The following is a 21,193-nucleotide window of genomic DNA, read 5'->3' as shown; positions in this document are numbered from 1 at the left end:
ATTTGTCAGTGCCACCTCACCTTTGAGATGCGAGAGCTTGAAGAGCTGGATCTGGAAGAGCTGGATGAGCTGCTGGAAGACTTGCTGCTCCCTGATCTGCTGGAGCTGCTGCTGCTGACTTTCTTAGACATCCTGTTAGGTAGGGGGGCACCCACATCCATGGTCCTGCTCTTGGCACGGGAGGATGAACTGGAGGAGGAGGAGGAGGAGCTGGAACGAAGGCTGGCGCGAGAGCTGCTGGAACCAGAGCTGCTGGAGCTGGAGGAAGATCTGGTACCGTTCTTCAGACCAGGTACCAGGATTTTCTTCAACTTCAACAGGACATTTTTGGTCTCTGGTGATTCTTCCTCCTCGTTGAAGGCAATAACCTTAACGATCTTCTCAGCTGCCTTGGGGTCGACCTTGATTTCAATCTCCAGTCTCTCGATGATTGGGCCTGCAGCTACAACCCAAAAAGCAAAAGAAACATAAAAATTTTAAAGTAAGTAATGACTTCATAGTTTACTTCCAATTGTACCAACAATAAAATAATGAATTGGTAATTTGTCTTGCCTGGTGACAAGTTAACAATGGCTGAGTGTTTTCCGATCATAGCATAGAATGGAGAGCATCCATGAATGAAAGCAGCATTCTGAGATTCAATCTCAGCACAGGCCTTGATTCCAAAGGTTTTGAATGCAGCACACATTTTCTTCTGGACTTGTGAAGGAATCATTCTCATCTTCGGGAGGATGTAGGAAGGCATATCAGAGTAAATCATTTCTGATGATCTTGACTGAAATGATAAAGAATCATACAATAGATTAGATGTCTCATATACATGAAGAAGTTAATGCTGAAAGTTGAGGTCAAATAGCTTTATCTTACCGATCCAACAGCCATTGAGGATGAAGTCCTAGAAGTGAAAGTCTCCCTAGAGACCTGTGCTGCAACCTTGGCAGGAATTATAGGTGTCATCATAGCAGCTGTGAGGTCTTCAACATTTCTTGCCACAGCGAGGGTCTCAACACTGATGCAATGAAATGATACCAGAGCACTCATTAAAACTAGAAGGATGTAGTGGAATTGTTCATTTGGATTTTTCCTTTAGAAATAAAAAATGACAAATATAAACATACCGTACAGCTGCCATGTGATCCAGAGTCTGAACAGGCAAAGCCTCAATCTTGAAATTACCCTTTTCAATGTCTAGTTTAGCCGCCATTTTGGCAGGAACAATAGTGTGGACTTTAGCCCTTGCCATCAGAGCAGCCTGGATGAAGGCAGTGTTCACTCCCATCACAGCAAATGTTTGCATGGCAACACTGAAATGTGAAGAAGAAATTGTAATAATCTATGAGAATATGTATTAAAGCTGTTAAATGAAATTGTCACTAATTTGTCTTTTTTATGTAATGAAATTATCTACAGTACCTTGGTGTAAACTCTGCCTGAAACTGAATGTCTGTCTTCAGGAGCTGGTAAGCATGGAACGGTTCAGGAAGAGGAGGTGTCATGATGGCTTTGACTGTGGGTTGGAGAGTAAGAGCATCACATTAAAATCTGATTAAGATTACAAGAGCTAGAGTCTTAGCACTCCTTCACTGGTGGGGAGAACTTACCGTGCACGTCTGCAGCAGCCACAGCAGCAGTGTAGAAACTGAGCTCCATGGGCACACCGACGGCTGTGGGGAAGATACGACGCACCTCAGCAACCAGCAGGGGCTTAGCGTACCGGAAGGAAGCGCCAGTCAGCAGTCCCTTGAGAGCACTCATTCCCCATGCACGAGCAGGTCCAGTAACCAGCTGTAGGAAATAATACATTGATCAGATGACATTTAAAGCATAATTTTCATTTTTCAAATCATCATGGTTTAGTGTGTGTCAAGTCATACCTGAATGGCCTGTTCAATGACGGTCTTGTCAATGTTGGCGAACGCAATTTCCTGTCCAAAGAATTTCACATACATGGAAGCCAGTGGCTGGCTTGTGGGCAGGGACTTCCAGTTAGCCAGCTGTGGAAGGAACAGTGACATTAATCTGATTGACCTTCAGCTTTATATTTAAACAATTTTATTGTTTTACCAATGTTTCTTTTGAGACAGTTTAACATTGTAAATCGGATTTACTCACAGCCTTAATGACACGCTTCATTTTGGTAATCCTGTCAGCGTTTTCATCAATCTTCGGCATTTTGAGAAGGGCCTCTTGGATTCCTTCAGTTCTTAATCCAAACTGAATGAGAGATGAAGCTTGCTCAGTAGGTGATTTAAAACTGGATAGTTATTATATTCAGGTGCACTATAAATAGAACATCTATTATACCTCCAGAACATCAGCAGCTGCTCCAGCAAGGTAGGCGCGGGCCTTGGCGACCACAGCTCTGGGCAAAATGGTGGCAGCATCATTGATGTAGAAAGCACTAGCAGCCGCACCAATCATCAGAGGAGCTTAAGAAGGAAAAACGAGTTAGGGACGATGCTGGAGAACAACTCATGATATTATACTGAATGATTTTAAAGATCCTTACATTCATAGGCGTCCAGGTACATGGCCCTGCTGAAACGGTAGCTCAGGCTACCTAATTTGGGGCTGAGGATCTTGACAGCAACATTGCATGCAGCAGCACTGAAGTGGGAGAGTTTTTAGATTAAAGACAAGATCTTTAGGACAAAACTTGAGGACAAATCACAAGAGACAGAAAATGTCCTTACAGTGGAGCGAAGTCAGGGGCGGTGTTCCTGGTCAGGGACATCATGTAAGAGTAGACAAAGCTAGCCACCTGCAGATTGTCCTCCTTCTGCATTGCATCGGCAATAGTAATCACCAGACCCATTGGAGGCTTGGTCTCCATCAGCACAATAGCTGCAATCATGCGAAGCTCTGGGTGGAGTGTCTTCTCCATGAACAGCTGCAGAGCCAGTTCCTGGATCTTGCTCACAGAAATTGTTTTCACAGACAAAAATGATCATTGAGGTGGCCTAGGGTTTTATAACGTGCTGTATGTGGAATATCAAGTAAAGTGTTTGTCCTCACCCCTCTGGGATCCTTCTTGGCAATGTTCCTCAGAGCCAAGATAGCATCGGCCTGAACTCTCAGGGGCAGAGTGGCAGCAGCAGTTCCAAATCCGGGCAAAAGCTTCATGATAGCTTTCACACTAGCAGGATGGGCAGCATTACCCAGGACTTTAAGGGCAACTGAAACTTCTTCAATGTCCCCTTTTTTAAGAGCCTCAACAGCAATACGGTGTATGGGCTGTGGAGGTTAAAGGATCCATGAAGTTGTTTTCTTATACTGTAAATAATAACTGGTATCAGTAAGGAAGAAATATATCTCCCGCCACAAAAATATCTTACCGCCACAAATTCAGCAGGGCATGTAGGGTGGCCAGCACAATATTTGAAAACCATGGTACCATAACCAAGCATGGCGACCTGGCGCAGAACTGGTTGTGCCTGAATCTTGGGATTGAAAGCTATATCCTGGTAGAGAAGAAGGAATTCATTACCATTTTGTTTCTGTCCTAAAATGTACAGAATATTACTGTATTTCATGCTGGTTTGAAGGTTTACTTACCTCAACAAGCTTTACAGTTTCCAAATCAGCGGTCACCATGTGCACAGCGGCCACCAGAGCCTGAGCTGCCTCAGCAAAAGTGATGTCACCAGCAACAAACTTCTCCTTGATGAACCTCACAGCGACTGAAGTTCCAATGGAAGGAATGGCATCCAGGATCCAGGATCTTTAGAAGATAATTTAGAGAAGCACATCAATATCTATCATATTTCTTGGTTTTCTTCCCTTTTGGGCACTCATCTGCTATAGAGTATATTACCTACCTGAAAGCTGGTTTGGCCTTGAACTGAGTCCAGATGGCTTCGATACTGTCCAGGCTGGCCACACGCAGTAGCTGGATGAGCTCCACAAACTTCAGAGGGGCATCTTCATGGACTTTAGCCACATTGTTGGTAACCAGATGGTTCAGAATCTCAACAATCTGTCAGGAACAATAATTACAAGTGTTTAGTATTTGAGGGGGAGTGTTTTGTATCTGTGAAGGAAGGAGATCATACATGCAACCGTCACAGTACCTGTCCCTGTGCATTGCTGATCCTGAGGAGCTGAATGGGTGTCTGGAGAAGCTCAGAGGCAAACTCGTACTGCAGAGATCCACGAAGAAGGTATGCAGCAGTGATGGGTGCCACTGGAGTCTTCTCAATTTCAAGGAATGTCAGTATTTGTCTGTAAAAAGACAATTTGAACTCATTAGGGATTTCTTTAGATTAATCAGTTGAAATTTCCAGCATATTTCCATATTTTTCTGTGTATGTATTTAACTTCATACTTTGCCTCCATCTGGGCAGCTCCATTCATCTCATTGAACGGAGAGAACTGATGAAGCTCAGTAACGGTTGCTTTCATGATCAGAGCACCAGTGGCGGTGGGCTTCATGATGTAGCTGTAGGCCGCAGCTCCCCTCAGGTTCTGTCCAGCCTGTGTAGACAAGATGTAAGTTAAGGTCTTGAAACATGTCTACTGATATCTATCATATTTGAAATGAAGACCATTAAATTGTTTCTTACATGCTGACAGGCCGCACATTTCTCAGTGTAAGCCAAACCAAAGTCCTTCATGAATCTTTCCTGGCATTGGTTCAGATCCTTGGCCTTGGTCAAAAAGATGCGCTCAGCCTTTGTGTCCTCACTGATGACATAGTGGGTCTTGCACACTCCCTGAGCACCAGCCTGGAAGACATTAAGGAAAGCATTAGAGACGAATGGGAACGTAAAAAATAAATGTGTGCTTTTCCTTGAGAAGATGCAAGTCTGACCTCCTGCAGCTCATAGACGTTCTGTGTCTTCTTGATGTTCAGCTGAAGGATGTTCAGGATACCTCTGTGGATATTCAACACTGTTGCAGACACGCCAGCGGGTGCAAATACCTTACCAACAACACCACTGGCATACTCAAACTTGATGGGAGTCAAGAGCTGAGCAGCCAGGGCTGAAGTCAGCTTTGCAGCTGGGACGAAGGGATCTTTGGGCCAGATACCACTGTACTCAAAGATCTCTGGGTCCAAAAGCTACAAGGAGACGGAACCATAATTAATATTCAATGAAAAGAAAATTACATTAAGAAATCTTGAATTGTGTGGGCACTTTACCTTCAGCATGTAGGTATTCTGGGCAACTGCACTGATGAGAACTTTGCTGATGACTTTCATTCCTGCTCTGGCCAGACCCTGCTCAGGCAGTCCCCCCAGGAGCTCTGCCTCATACTTGTACACATAGGTCGTACTGGCAGCAAACTCAGGTGCTGTAATGATGAACATTATTCAATAATTAAATAAATAAATAATAAAATAATCTATTTAGAATTGAATGAGTGTTAAAAATCAGCAAAACCTACCAATGTTAAGCTGCTGACTTGCTGTAAAATGGAAATTAGATCTTTAGTTTGTGTGGACCACACATTGATTCAAAAACCAACATTACATGTACAGTATATTTAAAAAGTATAATTGTCAAATAAGTCAAAATTAAACTTACCCACGAGGGCTAGAGTCAGGGCGAGCACGACAGTCCTCATGGCTGGATGTGATGAACAACGGTTTCAGAAAGCCTTTTAAAGTCTTTTTTTTTTTGCTGTCTGTGCATATATCAAGAAAGTATATCATTAACAAATTCAAAGCATGACCATGTTGGCTTGTTATTTCAACAGAATTTAGAGGAATCTGAAAATGTCACAGACACATTGGGTTAGGTTAACCTGGCCTTTCAGGTCAGATAGATACTTTATTGATCCCAGAGGAATCTCAATATCCAAGTTGCCAAACTTACTTCCGTCATGTCCCCAATTTCACTATCTGTTTTACTCATTCTTGATAACACAAAGTTGCATGTCTGCAATATGAATGATCATAAACTTGTGAATATGAATAGGCCAGATGTAAACAATAAACACATTGTCCCCCACCCATAATGCATGTCCTTTGTGGTAATGAAGGAGTGGAAATGTGATATTTTCGTTGAACTGTATTGTGAAGCTTTCCAGAGCTAGATTACGTTTGAGCAAACCCATTCCATCTCAATTGTGAGCCTCTCAATGCATACCTACAGTATAGACTACTGCGATCGTGGAAGTTGTGAACTGAGCTGTCAACTGACCCGCACAGTCTCCCCACTAAGGGCATGACTAACTGCATCACGGTTGAACACATAATATATAGTAGATATATCCAGATATATTGCCTATAGCCGATCTATCCAACATGATCAAAATACCAAAATAAGAGTCATCTGATCTATGTTGTTAAATATATCCACTTTAACTAATGATAATTGTACCCACAATGCACCTAGGCTCGATACTAACCTATGACAATCCTAACATCAACAACATCCTCCACAGAATACACTACTTTTACGCTACTTTTATTGAGACACCAAGCATGAACTTGGGGAACACCCCCAGATGGTGGGCTATGGTACATGTGTGATGGACAAACAAACGCACGCACGCAGGCACAAACTAATATACTGTACACTATACTGTACACGGCCGTAGATCAAGTCACTTTGATGACTCAAGACATCGTGGACAGCTTCTCGGCTAAAAAGAAGGCCGGAGTCATCTTCATAGACCTGACGGCTGCCTACGCAGTATGACACTGCGGCCTCACCTGCAAGCTGCCCCACCTGCTGCCGGACAGGCACATAGTCAGCATGATCATGGAGCTTGGACAGGCACATAGTCATGATCATGGAGCTTGGACAGGCACATAGTCAGCATGATCATGGAGCTTGGACAGGCACATAGTCATGATCATGGAGCTTGGACAGGCACATATTAGCATGATCATGGAGCTTGGACAGGCACATAGTCCGCATGATCATGGAGCTTGGACAGGCACATAGTCAGCATGATCATGGAGCTTAAACCGCAGCTTCACCATCACCACCAGTAGTGGACAGAGAAGCGGCTGCGACACCTTAAGAACAGGGATGGACATTGATAAGATTTTAGCGTTTAGATTATTCCGATTCCATTTTCGATTCTGCTTATCGATCCGATTCCTTATTTATTCTCTTATCGATTCTCATTGGGCAAAAGAGTACAAACAGGTGTATTAACATTAATTTTCTTTTAGTACTTTGATATAAGATTACAACAAAAGTAGAATTTTTCATTTTTTTGGCATACATCGTTGAATAGGTGAACACTATGACCAATTATGTGAACCAAAATGGGACAGAATGCTTTTTTCATTTGGAACTGGACAATTTCAATCGGAACCTGCGAGTCAGTAGCCTCATCTTCATCTTGCCGCGAATCGGACCCGAAATTCCGCCTCGTGTTTGACCGAATGTGAAACGAATATCGCGAATATCAAAGTCATGCTCTTTACCTAGTTTGTCCTGTTTGACTCTCCATACTGTAACAGTAGCTCGTGATCTCGTGAGTAGATACTTCCTCATCTGATTCAGTTCAGTTATTAGGACATTTTATCCAACTAGCTGGACTGCATAAGTTGTTTTTTCATCAGTTATGTTGTGGGTTGTTTTGTTTCTGACGGCGATCAGCCTGTGTTACAATGCAGACGTGTGTCCGTGTGAGACTCAGGAACTGTGTCAACAAATCCGCGATGAGAAGGACTTTGAGGTATCAACAACAACAACAACAACACCATGCCAACAGATACAGATATACAATCAACACAAACATAGCAGCTAGCTTTCAATGGTCACATTAGTACCATGTTGGACATCTGGAGGTCTGTAGTATCTAGCTGGGTGTCTACAGTACTGAGCTGAATCATGGGGGTACTCATGGATGTATTAATAGGGGGTACTCATGGATGTATTAATAGGGGGTACTCATGGATGTATTAATAGGGGGTACTCATGGATGTATTAATAGGGGGTACTCATGGATGTATTAATAGGGGGTACTCATGGATGTATTAATAGGGGGTACTCATGGATGTATTAATAGGGGGTACTCATGGATGTATTAATAGGGGGTACTCATGGATGTATTAATAGGGGGTACTCATGGATGTATTAATAGGGGGTACTCATGGATGTATTAATAGGGGGTACTCATGGATGTATTAATAGGGGGTACTCATGGATGTATTAATAGGGGGTACTCCACAAAGCTGGCTAACTGAGGAAACACGACTTGTGCACAAAACCCGGAAATATTTTTTTTAATATTTTTTTTTACTTCAGTCCATGTTCCAGATTTGAAGAGTATCCAGGTTTTACTCATTGCAAAAGTCAGGCATAATCAGCTAGTCAGCTTTGTGAAATACCCCCAGGTAGGTAAGGCTAACTAGTCATGTCCTGACTGAGGAGCTTGTATGCTTTCAGGTATTTGTGTTTGACGTTGGTGGATCAGCCTGGAAATCATACAACTGGAGCCTGGTGACAACTTTGGCTGCATTTGGGAAATATGATCCAGAACTCATGTGTTACGCACACAAGCAGGGGGCACGGGTAGTCCTCAAAGGTAAGGAGGACAGTGACAGTGTAGCAGATTATAGTAAATGTTTCCCATTGAAACGTGCAAATTATATTACAATGCATGTCAAAGTATTAATGATGGATAACATTATAAATGATATGTAAATATACATGTGTTGTATTTGCTCCAGGTGATGTGCGCCTCACATTGTTGGTGGACCCTAACAACAGGACAGCATGGATTACAGACAAAGTGAATTTGGCCAAGGAGCAGTTCCTGGATGGCATCAATCTGGACATAGAACAGGCGGTGTCAGCAGACTCCCCCGAGTACCTGGCCCTGACGGCTCTGGTCAGAGAGACCACCGAGGCGTTCCACAGGGAGATCCCCGGGTCCCAGGTGTGAGACATGTAATGAAGGACATGTCCATCTCATGTTCACCATTAACAGAGTGCATGTGGTGTGTCTGTGGACCCCAGATGAATCTCTTTTAAACACTCTGCCATCATGGGGGTGCTTCTACATAGACTTTAGCAGGAGCTAGTGAACGCAGGACTGGTCAGTAGTAGCCACCTGTCATTCTCTGTGTCATACCTTTACCTGTGTGTGCCCACCCATTATCTGCTTAGAAGATTTTCTTCTGACTTAAAGGTGTCATTTGACGTTGCCTGGTCGCCTGACTGTATAGACGGCCGTTGCTACGACTACGTGGCCATCGCCGAGTCCTGTGACCTATTGTTCGTGATGTCGTACGACGAGCAGAGTCAGATCACGGGGGACTGTATTGCAATGCCCAATTCTCCATTCCCCAGGACCATGGCGGGTAAAGCAATGGGGAAATAAAGTCCACAAGTCTTAAATACTCATGAACCACTTCTCTTTGTGCTGCATGGCCTGTGAGAAGTAGCGAAGGTTACTGTGTGCCGTCTAACGCTCGTCCTCTGTGTTTCCTCACAGGGTACCAAAAATATCTGGACATGAAGATAGACCCGAAGAAGCTTGTAATGGGAGTACCGTGGTACGGCTATGATTACCCCTGTGTCAACTTCACTGAGGTAAATGTACATATGTACAGTATTTACTGCACTCTTAAAGCTCCTGTCTGCCATGGAAAAGTAAATACAATTTTGCACGGTTATTTATCATACAACAGCGCCCCCTACGGGTCCCCGTTCGCTACAGCACACTTAGTCAAGCCAGGGTTTCCTCAATGGGTGGTTATATTCCGTGCTTATAATGACTAATCAACTCCAAATTGAATAGATTCTGTAGGCCGAGAGGGAATCCAGTGATAGATAATATTTAGATAGATGAAATGTATGTTTTATTCCAGTATTTTCTCGAGTTCCAATAGGAACTATTTTTCCTTGCTTACCAACACTGTATCTCACCAAAACAAAAACAAAGAAATATATTTGGTTTTAAGTAACCTGGTACCCATCTCAGGTATGGCTGTGATTAGTGTTGTCCAGGGCGAGAGAGAAGAGCAGAGCGTAACCGTCCTAACCTCAGCTCTGTCCTGGTGTTTTTAGGGAGGGGTGTGTAGTATCGCTCTGTCCTGGTGTTTATAGGGAGGGGTGTGTAGTATCGCTCTGTCCTGGTGTTGTTAGGGAGGGGTGTGTAGTATCGCTCTGTCCTGGTGTTTTTAGGGAGGGGTGTGTAGTATCGCTCTGTCCTGGTGTTTTTAGGGAGGGGTGTGTACTATAGCTCTGTCCTGGTGTTTTTAGGGAGGGGTGTGTACTATCACTCTGTCCTGGTGTTTTTAGGGAGGGGTGTGTAGTATCACTCTGTCCTGGTGTTTTTAGGGAGGGGTGTGTACTATAGCTCTGTCCTGGTGTTTTTAGGGAGGGGTGTGTACTATCGCTCTGTCCTGGTGTTTTTAGGGAGGGGTGTGTACTATCGCTCTGTCCTGGTGTTTTTAGGGAGGGGTGTGTAGTATCGCCAAGGTTCCTTTCCGGGGCGCTCCTTGCAGTGACGCCGCCGGCCGCCAGATCCCGTACAGCCAGATTATGAGGCAGGTGAACGCCTCCATGTCAGGCCGGCTGTGGGACCGTCTTGGGGGGGCACCCTACTACAACTACAAGGTATAGGAGCTCCACACAAGCCAGAGAAAATGAGTGTTTCACAACAGAGCTGGCATGAGCCTGAACTGACTCAGTCACTCTGTCCCCAAAATCCTGATGAATGAATGTACTGAACTTTATGTAATATTAACATTATTTTCTTCATATATAATATATAGCCTATATTAGCAAATTAACCAGGTAAAATCTGAAGGGTTGGCGAAGTGAATATGTGTTAAAGTCCATGTTTCGATTGGGGATGATATTAGATGTTGTTGTCCTGGCCGGTCCGAGCCGTGAGCATTCTCATTTCTCACATAATCACTTCGCCAGCCCTGCAGATTGAATTTGGTGAATTTGTGAATATAGATATATGAAGGGGAAAATATTATATGTAGCACCTTCAAGTTGAACTCTCCTCAAGGCTGCCTCAGCCTCCTCGTACCAGAAGAGGACGTCAGTGTTGTTACTGTTATGTCCAGCACCTAGTATCTACCAGGTTTGCATGTGCTGCTTTTGTATACTTTTTTGCATTACTGTTCAATTAGCTGCCATACCGCTAGAATTGCTTCTTAATGAAAATAATATCACCCACAGGACGAGAAGGGACAGATCCACCAGGTGTGGTACGACGACCCAGACAGCATTTGCATGAAGTCTCAGAATGTGAAGCCCATGGGGCTCAGAGGGATCGGCATGTGGAACGGAAACCTCTTAGACTACAGCCTGGACCCGGTTGCCTTGGTGCAGACGGGCGTCATGTGGCGTGCCCTAGTGGCGTGCTAATGAGAGCTCTGAGATGGAAACGCCCACCACTACTTGTTGCTATTCTAAGTCAATAGAATCTTTTGTTGGGGGACACAAAGGGGAGGAGGAGGGTCTTGTTTCCTACAGGTCAGACGGACATGCACTTGCACTCAAGTTGTATTCTTGTTGCCTTTTTAATGCCATTGTAAAACCGATGAGTTGGACATTCCATTTATTGAGCCAGACTAATACAAAGTTGAATCTTTATATGTGCCTGGAAATGTCTGATTGAACATGTTCTGTGAAATCAGCATTAGATGAATATGTTGATATGCCTCAGAAATTAAATCCATGTACTGTAAGACCACTGTGTTAGAGATTTTTAAAAGACTTAAAAACCTTAAAACCATTGTGATTTTACAAAACATACTGTAGTACATCAGTCCTAATGTTGGTTACTGTGCATTTGGAATATGTTGCTCAAAATAGAGACCAAATGTTTTGGAAAACATAGCGGGAGAGACGGAACAACGACAACAACAGCAGCAACAACAACAACAACAACACACCCAGTTAACAAAACAAGACAAACGCCACCACAAAAAATACATCTGAAAATCTGAGAAATGCATTAGTACAAAAAAAGATGAACAGCACTGCTGGCCAAGCATCTTAAGGGTTAAGTCCCGGTGCATGTCAGTCAAATCCCACGTCTCAGCTTAGTTTCTGCTGATAATGGCCTCCTGTCTGATCTACATGAAAACATTTGAAACGAGGACTATCTACGCCCACTCTTATCAGACAGAGAGCCCGCAGGGAGAAGAGGCATCAGGTGGGAATGCAGCGAGTCTGTCCTGTCCCATCTGGGCCCACAGAGGGCAGACTGGGTCTTCTTCTGAGCTAGCTCCGCCTTCAGGGCCCTCAGCTCCGTAGCAGCCTGCTTCCTCAGCTAGAGAGATCACAAACCAAATCAACTGGGACATCCACAGCTTTCAAAAAGCCCTTATGAGTATTGTGGTCTAATAGCTTAATGTGTTTTAAGTACTTCACTAAGACATCCGTGTTCCTCTTACAACCATCCAGCACAAAACCTGCATAATTAAATCTCACTTGCATTGTACAGATTGCGTCTCAGAAGAACACTTATTAAGACTACGTATGATGTTACCTGCACATAGGCTTTGAGACGCAGAGTCAAAGCCAGTGTGCTAGGGGTAGGTAGGTACATGGGTACCTGTGGCATACCTTGATCTCTGTGACGAGCTTCATCTTCGCATCGTCCACTTTCCTCTTCAGGTTGTCGATCTCATGGCTCTCGGTCATGATCTGAATGATGAGCTCATTCTGGCATAGAAACATTTCATATTAGGTCTGCAAGCAAAGCTCTGATACCCTCTAGTGAACATTGACATTCTCAAATGAAATAATCAGTACAGTATTATTAATACAATTTATTATCGCTAAGGACCGGCCCTGGTGTGTGGGTTTGCCAGGGTAAAGATGGTGTAAACGTGACTCACCTTGATGGGAGACCGGCCCTGGTGTGTGGGCTTGCCTCTCCCGTCCCTGGCCTGCAGCTGATGGAGCAGCTTGTTGTAGAAAGTCTCCAGTTCCTGACGAAGATTTCTCAGAGTTTCCTCCAAAGGTGCTGTGGCCTTCTTGGTTTCAAAATACCTTTTCTTCCAGCTATCACGAGCTGAAATGACGATGTAGTTTGTGCTAGTATCAGTTTGACCCTTTTCTGGAGCAGAGGGAAGGAACTACTAAAATCCTTTTTACAACCTCTAAAAACGGGGGAATTTTCTAACTGCTGCAGAATCCTTATGAACACAAATTGAGGTGCCTGTACAAAAGCCCCACATTTTCCACACCAGTACCTTGGTTCCGACGGTGCCTGTTCTGTGCCAACAAGTCTTTGCCTTTCCTTAGCAACTCCTGCCTTGTCCATTCAAGCTGCTTTCTCTCGTCCCGCGCCAACTTGATTTCTTCAATCAGTTCATCCCCTGAGGGAGAGACAGGAAATGCCCTTTGATATTCCTAGCTGTTAAGAGTCAGACATTTGGAAACACACACGGATGGGATACAATAAATAGACAATGCAATGGGCTTTTGTAGACAACCAAGCAAATGGAAGACAAATGGCAGCTCACTGCTTGAGTGAAAGACCAGGGGTGCAGCGTTGTGGGGGACCATAGCCAGTGTAGGGGCGCGAGGCGGAGAGGTGTACTGAGCAGGTCTAGACAATGGTGCTGGATGTTCAGCGACCTGGAAAAAAAAAACATACACAAACAAGTTGAAATAAAAACCCTGATGCTGCAGCAGCACAGCGGTTTGCTTGAATAACTGCCTCCTAGTCAGCTTCTACAGCTGTGGTCTTAACAAAGACCTCGTCTTTTGAACTGACCCACCCACTGTCCATGGAATGTGGAGCAGTAATAAAGCCAAACAAGCTTTTTTTTTTTTTTACAAGGATTTCTCTTACAATTACACAAGACTTCCTGTTTGCCTGAAAAGCCCAAAATAAAATTACTTGAATCTCGAATGACTGCAGGGAAGGTCACATTCAATAAGCATACTAATAATAATCTTGCAGGATTTCAGCCACACTTACCACACTTTGTGGATGATTCCTGTTCAACTTCAATGCCTGTATATCTTTCGACTTTGTAAACCTGCAAAGGGGAAAAAATACTGACCACACTGCAATACACAATATATTACAGGGTGAAGTTATATTCACTTACAACTGCTGCAAACTATGATATTGCTACTTTGACTCCTGTGTATCACCTGTCTTTGGGGAGAGAGAAGCCAGAATGCCGGTCCTCCAGAGACTCAGGAACTCCTGAATCTCTGGCTGGATTTCTCCTCCATCTGGGTTTCCTCTTGCTGGTGGGTTCACCTGCAGCTGGTGACTCCTTCACTGGGACTGGACTGGCCTCTGATCACACAACACACATGAGCAGTAAAACAAGTGCTGTTAACTAAGTATTTATATTAGTTCTAGTACTATATACATGTCCGTTTAGATGGAAAGTTAAATAAATATAACAAACCAACTATCCCTCTATTTTCACCTTTAGCCTCTGTTTGAGGTTTGGGACGTGTCCCTAGTGTCTGGGTCTTTCTCAGGGGGGGCTCCTGCTCAGCCCAGCCAGGCTTCTGGGAAGAGGAGTGCGGCTCCTCCTCCTCCTCCTCCTCTGTGGAGCTGGAACCCTCCTCGTCCTCCCCCTCTTCATATGGGCTGGGGGGTGGAGGGGGCTGCTGCCGGGAGCCCTGGGGGATCTGGGGGAATGTAACGGGCTCTTTTGTCGTCCTGGTTGGCACGCTATGCATCTTGGGAGGGTAGTAAGCCTGGGGGTCTGTGGAGTAGCTGTGTGTGTCTGACGTGAGGGACCGTGAGCACACACTCACACTGCTGCTGTTCTGCACCACAGGCAGCAGGTAGAGCTCTGGCTGAGGAGCCTGGTGAGCAAGGACATGGAGACATTACACCACATACTGCAGCATAACATGTCATAACATGACATAAGGTAGGAGTCATGCACAAGCTACAGTAGTCCCTGCATGGAAACTGGAATATGGAGATTACAAAAATCCACTCCAGATTATCCACTGAGGAAAGGGTGAATAAACAGGTTGAGAATGTTCAAGACGAGTTGACTGGACATACATATGGTGGGGAAAACGACTTCACTTTCAGATCTGCCTCTTGGTTGGCTTTGACCTGTAGGGAAATAGTGCATGATGGGGGAGCAGGAAGTGATTCATAAAACTCACTGTCACAAAGAAATACCAACATGCGCAGAACACTTGGTATAGTACAAGTGATTAATTATGTCAAATGGATCACAGCCAACAAGCAAACACAATGCTTGCATACAGTAGCCTACTCACCAATGCCAAACTCCTGCCCACACATTTCAAGAAGGAGAACTTGTCGGTACACCTGTCCGGTCCCAGGAGAAGGCCCAGTTCACTTCTCAGAGTTCTGAGAGTTATATCAGGGTACAGCCTGGACACACATACATCCACATGAAGAGAGTTATATCAGGGTACAGCCTGGACACACATACATCCACAGTGAAGAGAGTTATATCAGGGTACAGCCTGGACACACACACATCCACAGTGAAGAGAGTTATATCAGGGTACAGCCTGGACACACATACATCCACATGAAGAGAGTTATATCAGGGTACAGCCTGGACACACATACATCCACATGAAGAGAGTTATATCAGGGTACAGCCTGGACACACATACATCCACAGTGAAGAGAGTTATATCAGGGTACAGCCTGGACACACATACATCCACAGTGAAGAGAGTTATATCAGGGTACAGCCTGGACACACATACATCCACAGTGAAGAGAGTTATATCAGGGTACAGCCTGGACACACATACATCCACATGAAGAGAGTTATATCAGGGTACAGCCTGGACACACATACATCCACATGAAGAGAGTTATATCAGGGTACAGCCTGGACACAAATACATCCACAGTGAAGAGGGACTTCAAGTAACATGATACCATAACAATTTGTTTCCGTTAGAGAAATAACAAGATGTATCTATAAATAGCCAACTATCTGGTCTGTGTTCTCGCCCATGTGTTCATATTTGAACACCTAACAATTTTAAGGCTACATTGCCATTATTATGATGATGAGGATGATTATTTGCTAGGATTGCCTCCTCCCTACAAATATACCTACAGTCACGAATGAGTCACGAATGTCTGTTACCTGACAAATCCAGCAGATATGAAGTTTTCTATAGCCTCAACAGGCACTTTGTTGAGTTTTGGGTTCCACTGTTCTTCAGGTACATAGAGCACATGGAGTTCTACAAACTAAAATATCAAACAGTATTACACTCAAACATTTTTATAACTAGCGTCCTTTTACCTAAATAGTATCTGACACTCCACTGCAAATGTTCTTATATATACATATCAAAATTGAAAAAGCATATCTACTTATATATGGAAAAAAAACGGTAGACTACTGCAATTTGCATACAAAACTTACTGAACGTGCAGATCTAATATTGCTAATAATATGTATCTCAAACAATAATAACATTACTAACAGCACGCCTCTAAAAGAAAAAAACATTTGCATGCCAGAAAGTACCAACATATAGGCCTTTCACTAGCGGTGGTGAAAATGTAGCTCCAAATACACTTGATGTTGATCTCCTTAGCCTACCTTGCTACTTGTTGGTCGTCTCTGATCAGAATAAGTTATGGGCTCGCACGAGTACTCCATTTCTACTAAACCGTACTACTAGAACGAGGTAATCCATTCCAGGTAATGTAGGTCCTCTATAATAAATGCAATTGTCCCACAGGGGAAATGTCCCCCTCCTCTCCATAAAGACGTGAGTCAGTGGGTTAGGGTTAGGGTTACTGTCCCGGAGCGGTGGAGGAGTGGACTGCTAAGTAACAATCTTGTGTAACCAAACAGAGACACAGAAGAGTTTCTTTTATGAGAGCACCAACTGTGGTTGCTCTGGTGCTGATGCGACACATCATCAATTTATCCGTAAAAATAAATGTCGCGTTGAAAGGGACGACAATTAAGTTGACTGATTACAACCAACCGGATGTTTGAAGAGAAACAGACTAAGTTCATTCTTTACTTAGGTTTTTCTGACTGCGAGATCATGTCGGGGTCGTCATAGACCTGAAGAAAACTGTCAAACAGTTAAGTTTGAAGGCCAGTATGAACAGTTAAGGCATGGCTGCCACACGCTCACACGCCACACTTTACTATTCTCACGCCGAGAAATGACCACCCGCGAAAAACTACAAGTTCAATGCCTATGGGACCTTTATTTTGAAATTACTTGAAAGAACGCTAATCTAGTGAAAAAAAAGCCCACCACGACCCTCCACTGTCCTCAAGCACCACCCCGTTCAGGACTGTGACGACCCTCCTGCTCCATCTGCTGGTGTGCGTGTGTGTGTGTGTGTTTTTCTTGTGTATCCAGTCGGTGGAGGCCGGGAGAGTCATCAACAGAGTTGTATTAGATTCATCCAACATTCACACCATCCATTACCCACACATCCACCCCCTACACTTCTGATATCACTTCACATCCCATCTGTCTTTTGTTGTTTATTATTTTCATTCAATATTCCGTTACTTATGGTTTGGGCGTGACTCTTTTTATTATGACTGGTAGGAGCTGGCCTGTAACAGGACACAGAATTATGCTCATTCTTGTAGTAGAAACTGGAGTTAAGGTAAGTGACCTCTCCACTTCAGTACTCTTCCAATATAGTTAACAGGATCAATTTCTGGATTAACAGGATTTTTAACTGAGGTGCTTCTCAGAATAGGTCTACTGTAGCTAGCTATTGGAACTAAGGACTGCAATTGGGGCAAGGATTATGGATATTTGGGAACAGCCAACTAATGAAACAGTTTATACTTTTGGCCTGTTAATCTCAGTATTACACCATGCCCTGTAAAGAAATTTAACATGGCCTGTAAAGTTGTAGCCTATAACCAAAAACGTGCCTTCGGAATTGATTTTTTTGTGTATGTTTTTTTGAAAATAAATTACCAACATTGCATTCTGTATGTACATGTTTAATATGAAATACACATTTACACAACTTGTTACAGTCAGAGCTCATCTGACAGAACAATGAACAAAGGGGATTCAGGTAACCTATAGAGCATCACAGCAGGAAGGGGGACACCTATCCAGACAAAGACATGTCTGCTGGTGATATGGAGATCAGGGTCGCAACGAAGCTGACCTGAGATCAGGGTCGCAACGAAGCTGACCTGGAACATTCTCAACAGCTCCAGGGCAAGTCAAGTCAGAAGCCATTTAAATAACTCAAAACAAGTAACCTGCTCTGTGAGAATCGCATGGACAAATGTGACTGCTATGCTTGGTGATGTCTGATGTTCAATCCAGAGAAACGGCAGAACTTTTCACTCAAAGGTGGAATTTCCTTCTGCAGGCATCCATTTCATGTCGCTGAAAAAAACAAAAACATAAAAACAGTCCTAGCGATTATTCAACTGTAGGCAGTAACCCCCTAGCACAAACTACAGCCAGACTAGCTGAAAATATGAGGGGAAAGCAAATTTGTCCTTATACCAAAAATAACAAAAAATTTATGTATTGCATAAACAATAAAAATGTATGTATTGAATAAACAATACATGCGGTCACAATGCCATTGTTGTTTTGCCGCTACAGAGACAACAGAAAATAAACTGACCTTGTGAACCCACTCATACTCCCCAAACAAACTGACCTTGTGAACCCACTCATACTCCCCAAACTGACCTTGTGAACCCACTCGTACTCCCCAAACTGACCTTGTGAACCCACTCGTACTCCCCAAACAAACTGACCTTGTGAACCCACTCGTACTTCCCAAACTGACCTTGTGAACCCACTCGTACTCCCCAAACTGACCTTGTGAACCCACTCGTACTCCCCAAACAAACTGACCTTGTGAACCCACTCGTACTCCCCAAACTGACCTTGTGAACCAACTCGTACTCCCCAAACAAACTGACCTTGTGAACCCACTCGTACTCCCCAAACTGACCTTGTGAACCCACTCGTACTCCCCAAACTTGGAGTCGAAGGTGCCCTTCTGTAATGAGCGCAGTTTCAGCGTGAAGCGGGGTCCCAGCTCCTGAATACCCACTCTCTTCTCGTTCTTAAAAATGTACCTGTACGAGAACACGAGCGTCACACACACCACCAAAGATAAAATCCACAACTCCATCGTTCCATGTTTGAGAAAGGCCTGCATAAGAACAGCTTCCGTCTTTCAGCTAGTTTAAGCTAAATATCCATTCTACTTGGCTATACCCACTAATTTGATTTGTGTATTTGCTGAGGGACAGTGCAAGTTAATGAACAATCACTATATGATTTTAGCAATAAACAGATTGTAAACTAGCCAGGTTGTAGCCAGCCAATACTAAAAACCAATAACGTTAAATTTAAAAGCATACCATACAACAAAAACATCCATCAGGGTTATAACAACATAGCCACATGATGTTCACCTGTGGAATCTGAAGAAGATGAAATCTCTCTGGTTGTGGAAGGTGGCCACCTGGCGTCCCAGGAAGTGAGGGTCGTGAGGGAAGAGGGCGGCCAGCATGCGTCCCATGCTGTGGCCCAGCCGCGTGGAGAAGTTGTTCAGGATCACCTCAGGGCTGTGCTCCGTCGGCTCCTTCCCCCGCCTCTGCAACACAGGACAACCAGACAAGTACAGAACTGAGTGTGCAGGGAGGGGAGAGACCTACAGGACTGAGTGTGCAGGGAGGGGAGAGACCTACAGGACTGAGTGTGCAGGGAGAGACCTACAGGACTGAGTATGCAGGGAGGGGAGAGACCTACAGGACTGAGTGTGCAGGGAGAGACCTACAGGACTGGGTGTGCAGGGAGGGGAGAGACCTACAGGACTGAGTGTGCAGGGTGGGGAGAGACCTACAGGACTGAGTGTGCAGGGAGAGACCTACAGGACTGAGTGTGCAGGGAGAGACCTACAGGACTGAGTGTGCAGGGAGGGGGACCCAGACCCACCATGTCAGGAACGCACTCATATACTCTGGACCCACACCAGAGTGCTTGCCTGTTTTCCGTCAGCAGTGACCAGACACCACTTATCAGAAGGTCTCTCTCTCTCTCTCTCTCTCACACACACACACACACACACACACAGGTCTCTCTCTCTCTCTCTCACACACACACACTCACATTCACACAAACGAATGGCCTCCATTCCTTCACACAGACATGCACTTCAGAAGCAGCTTGCCTTCATCTCCTTCCGCAGTCGGACACTGCTGACTTTGAAGTGTGCGGTGGGTCCATCAGGCAGGTGACAGAGGACCAGACCATCTTAGTGTTGTGGGGTGAAGGACACGTCTGGATAATCATGATTACTGAGTGAAAGTGGCACAGTAAGGAGAGCTGACAGTAGAAATCAGTATCTAAGGGGGGACATCCGATCTCTGATCCAGCATTCTGGGCCAGTATCAGCCTGCTACCAACGCCACGGACCGGGACATCCCTAACTCTCACCAACACACTCAACCTGAAATATTACACCAAAGGATACTGGGCACTTTGCGATCTTCGTTGATGACCATGAGGTAGGTGAAGTTCCTGGAGACGCACTGGGGAATGACCTTCTTTAGAGCCAAGCCCCTCCTATAGTACACATGTGCGTCTGGGACGACGGTGGCCAGCTGCTCACAGAACCTCACTGTTCTCTGAAAGACACCAGAGAACGGTCTCTATAACTGGTCTCTATAACTGCTACGTCACTGACAAGCATGAACACACAGGAAGAACAGAGGACAGTAATAACTACGAATGGTATCACCACTCTGCAATAAAATAAGTTAACTTTACAAATGAATGAATTTTAAATTAAATATTTCAATTCAGAGTCAGATTATCGTCCACATACATTACATTAACAAACCAGTCTGGAGCGCACATAGCAGGATTACATTAATAAACCAGTCTGGAGCGCACATTGATGGACATAACTTATGTTTATGTTCAAGTATATATCAGTGAATCTGTAGACTGTGAACTACTGAACACAGTAGCTGCTGAACACTCACCCCTCTAGGTCTGTCGGAGGTGGTGATCAGGACTTTAGGGTTGGTCAGCCGGTTGAAGTAGGCAGAGAATTCATCCGTTCCCTCGTCAAAGGCCACCTGCAACAGTGTGTTTCTGAGTGAAGCGCAGCATCATCCAATCAATAGTGAAGAGCTGAGATGATATGGAAACACACAGGAACGCTCTCCAGAAGGACAGGTTAACATGATATGGAAACACACAGGAACGCTCTCCAGAAGGACAGGTTAACATCACCTCCTCATCTTCGGGGTTGACCATTGTCTCGTCGAACACCCTCTGGT

At 44.4% G+C, this 21,193-nt stretch overlaps 4 protein-coding genes across 4 annotated transcripts in view; 1 reads left to right on the top strand and 3 right to left on the bottom strand.

Annotated features, from left to right (window-relative positions):
• Nucleotides 1–5,568, bottom strand: part of LOC311326361 (vitellogenin-like) — a gene marked incomplete at both ends in the record, with an annotated part of 41,439 nt that extends 35,871 nt beyond the window's left edge. The window contains 22 exons of the mRNA XM_084459250.1: nt 21–442; nt 553–775; nt 868–1,009; nt 1,119–1,304; nt 1,414–1,507; nt 1,602–1,785; nt 1,875–1,994; nt 2,113–2,214; nt 2,305–2,429; nt 2,510–2,607; nt 2,694–2,911; nt 3,016–3,234; nt 3,336–3,461; nt 3,556–3,721; nt 3,819–3,976; nt 4,071–4,221; nt 4,325–4,473; nt 4,563–4,724; nt 4,811–5,062; nt 5,144–5,295; nt 5,389–5,409; nt 5,529–5,568. Coding sequence (XP_084315376.1) covers nt 21–442; nt 553–775; nt 868–1,009; nt 1,119–1,304; nt 1,414–1,507; nt 1,602–1,785; nt 1,875–1,994; nt 2,113–2,214; nt 2,305–2,429; nt 2,510–2,607; nt 2,694–2,911; nt 3,016–3,234; nt 3,336–3,461; nt 3,556–3,721; nt 3,819–3,976; nt 4,071–4,221; nt 4,325–4,473; nt 4,563–4,724; nt 4,811–5,062; nt 5,144–5,295; nt 5,389–5,409; nt 5,529–5,568 — 3,510 coding nt within the window. The remainder of the gene's footprint in view (nt 1–20; nt 443–552; nt 776–867; nt 1,010–1,118; nt 1,305–1,413; nt 1,508–1,601; nt 1,786–1,874; nt 1,995–2,112; nt 2,215–2,304; nt 2,430–2,509; nt 2,608–2,693; nt 2,912–3,015; nt 3,235–3,335; nt 3,462–3,555; nt 3,722–3,818; nt 3,977–4,070; nt 4,222–4,324; nt 4,474–4,562; nt 4,725–4,810; nt 5,063–5,143; nt 5,296–5,388; nt 5,410–5,528) is intronic.
• A 1,864-nt stretch (nt 5,569–7,432) lies between these two features.
• ctbs (chitobiase, di-N-acetyl) lies at nt 7,433–11,545 on the top strand. The gene is made up of 7 exons (XM_084459160.1): nt 7,433–7,641; nt 8,355–8,493; nt 8,639–8,847; nt 9,100–9,271; nt 9,406–9,503; nt 10,371–10,532; nt 11,109–11,545. Exons 1-7 carry the CDS (start codon nt 7,528–7,530, stop codon nt 11,295–11,297), a joined length of 1,083 nt encoding a protein of 360 aa, XP_084315286.1. The 5' UTR covers nt 7,433–7,527; the 3' UTR covers nt 11,298–11,545.
• A 491-nt stretch (nt 11,546–12,036) lies between these two features.
• On the bottom strand, nt 12,037–16,537 carry spata1 (spermatogenesis associated 1; the record flags this gene model as incomplete). Its single annotated transcript, XM_084459248.1, has 12 exons — nt 12,037–12,207; nt 12,504–12,602; nt 12,779–12,954; nt 13,136–13,261; nt 13,409–13,523; nt 13,870–13,930; nt 14,049–14,199; nt 14,336–14,723; nt 14,932–14,985; nt 15,156–15,273; nt 16,013–16,119; nt 16,478–16,537. 12 exons carry the CDS (start codon nt 16,535–16,537, stop codon nt 12,037–12,039), a joined length of 1,626 nt encoding a protein of 541 aa, XP_084315374.1.
• Nucleotides 16,538–17,885: 1,348 nt separating this feature from the next.
• rpf1 (ribosome production factor 1 homolog) overlaps nt 17,886–21,193 on the bottom strand; it is a 3,964-nt gene continuing 656 nt past the window's right edge. Inside the window, exons 3-9 of the mRNA XM_084459234.1 lie at nt 21,147–21,193; nt 20,894–20,989; nt 20,380–20,533; nt 20,077–20,159; nt 19,319–19,500; nt 18,850–18,976; nt 17,886–18,266 (exon numbers count right to left, since the gene is read on the bottom strand). The exon at nt 21,147–21,193 is cut by the window's right edge and continues 34 nt beyond it. Of these exons, the coding sequence (XP_084315360.1) occupies nt 18,225–18,266; nt 18,850–18,976; nt 19,319–19,500; nt 20,077–20,159; nt 20,380–20,533; nt 20,894–20,989; nt 21,147–21,193 (731 nt within the window). The 3' untranslated portion in view covers nt 17,886–18,224. The remainder of the gene's footprint in view (nt 18,267–18,849; nt 18,977–19,318; nt 19,501–20,076; nt 20,160–20,379; nt 20,534–20,893; nt 20,990–21,146) is intronic.

Source organism: Borostomias antarcticus, assembly GCF_949987555.1.
Source record: "Borostomias antarcticus genome assembly, chromosome: 26".
Taxonomy (NCBI): domain Eukaryota; kingdom Metazoa; phylum Chordata; class Actinopteri; order Stomiiformes; family Stomiidae; genus Borostomias; species Borostomias antarcticus.
The sequence above is the reverse complement of the archived record's forward strand: the minus strand, read 5'-3'. Positions and strand labels throughout refer to the sequence as shown.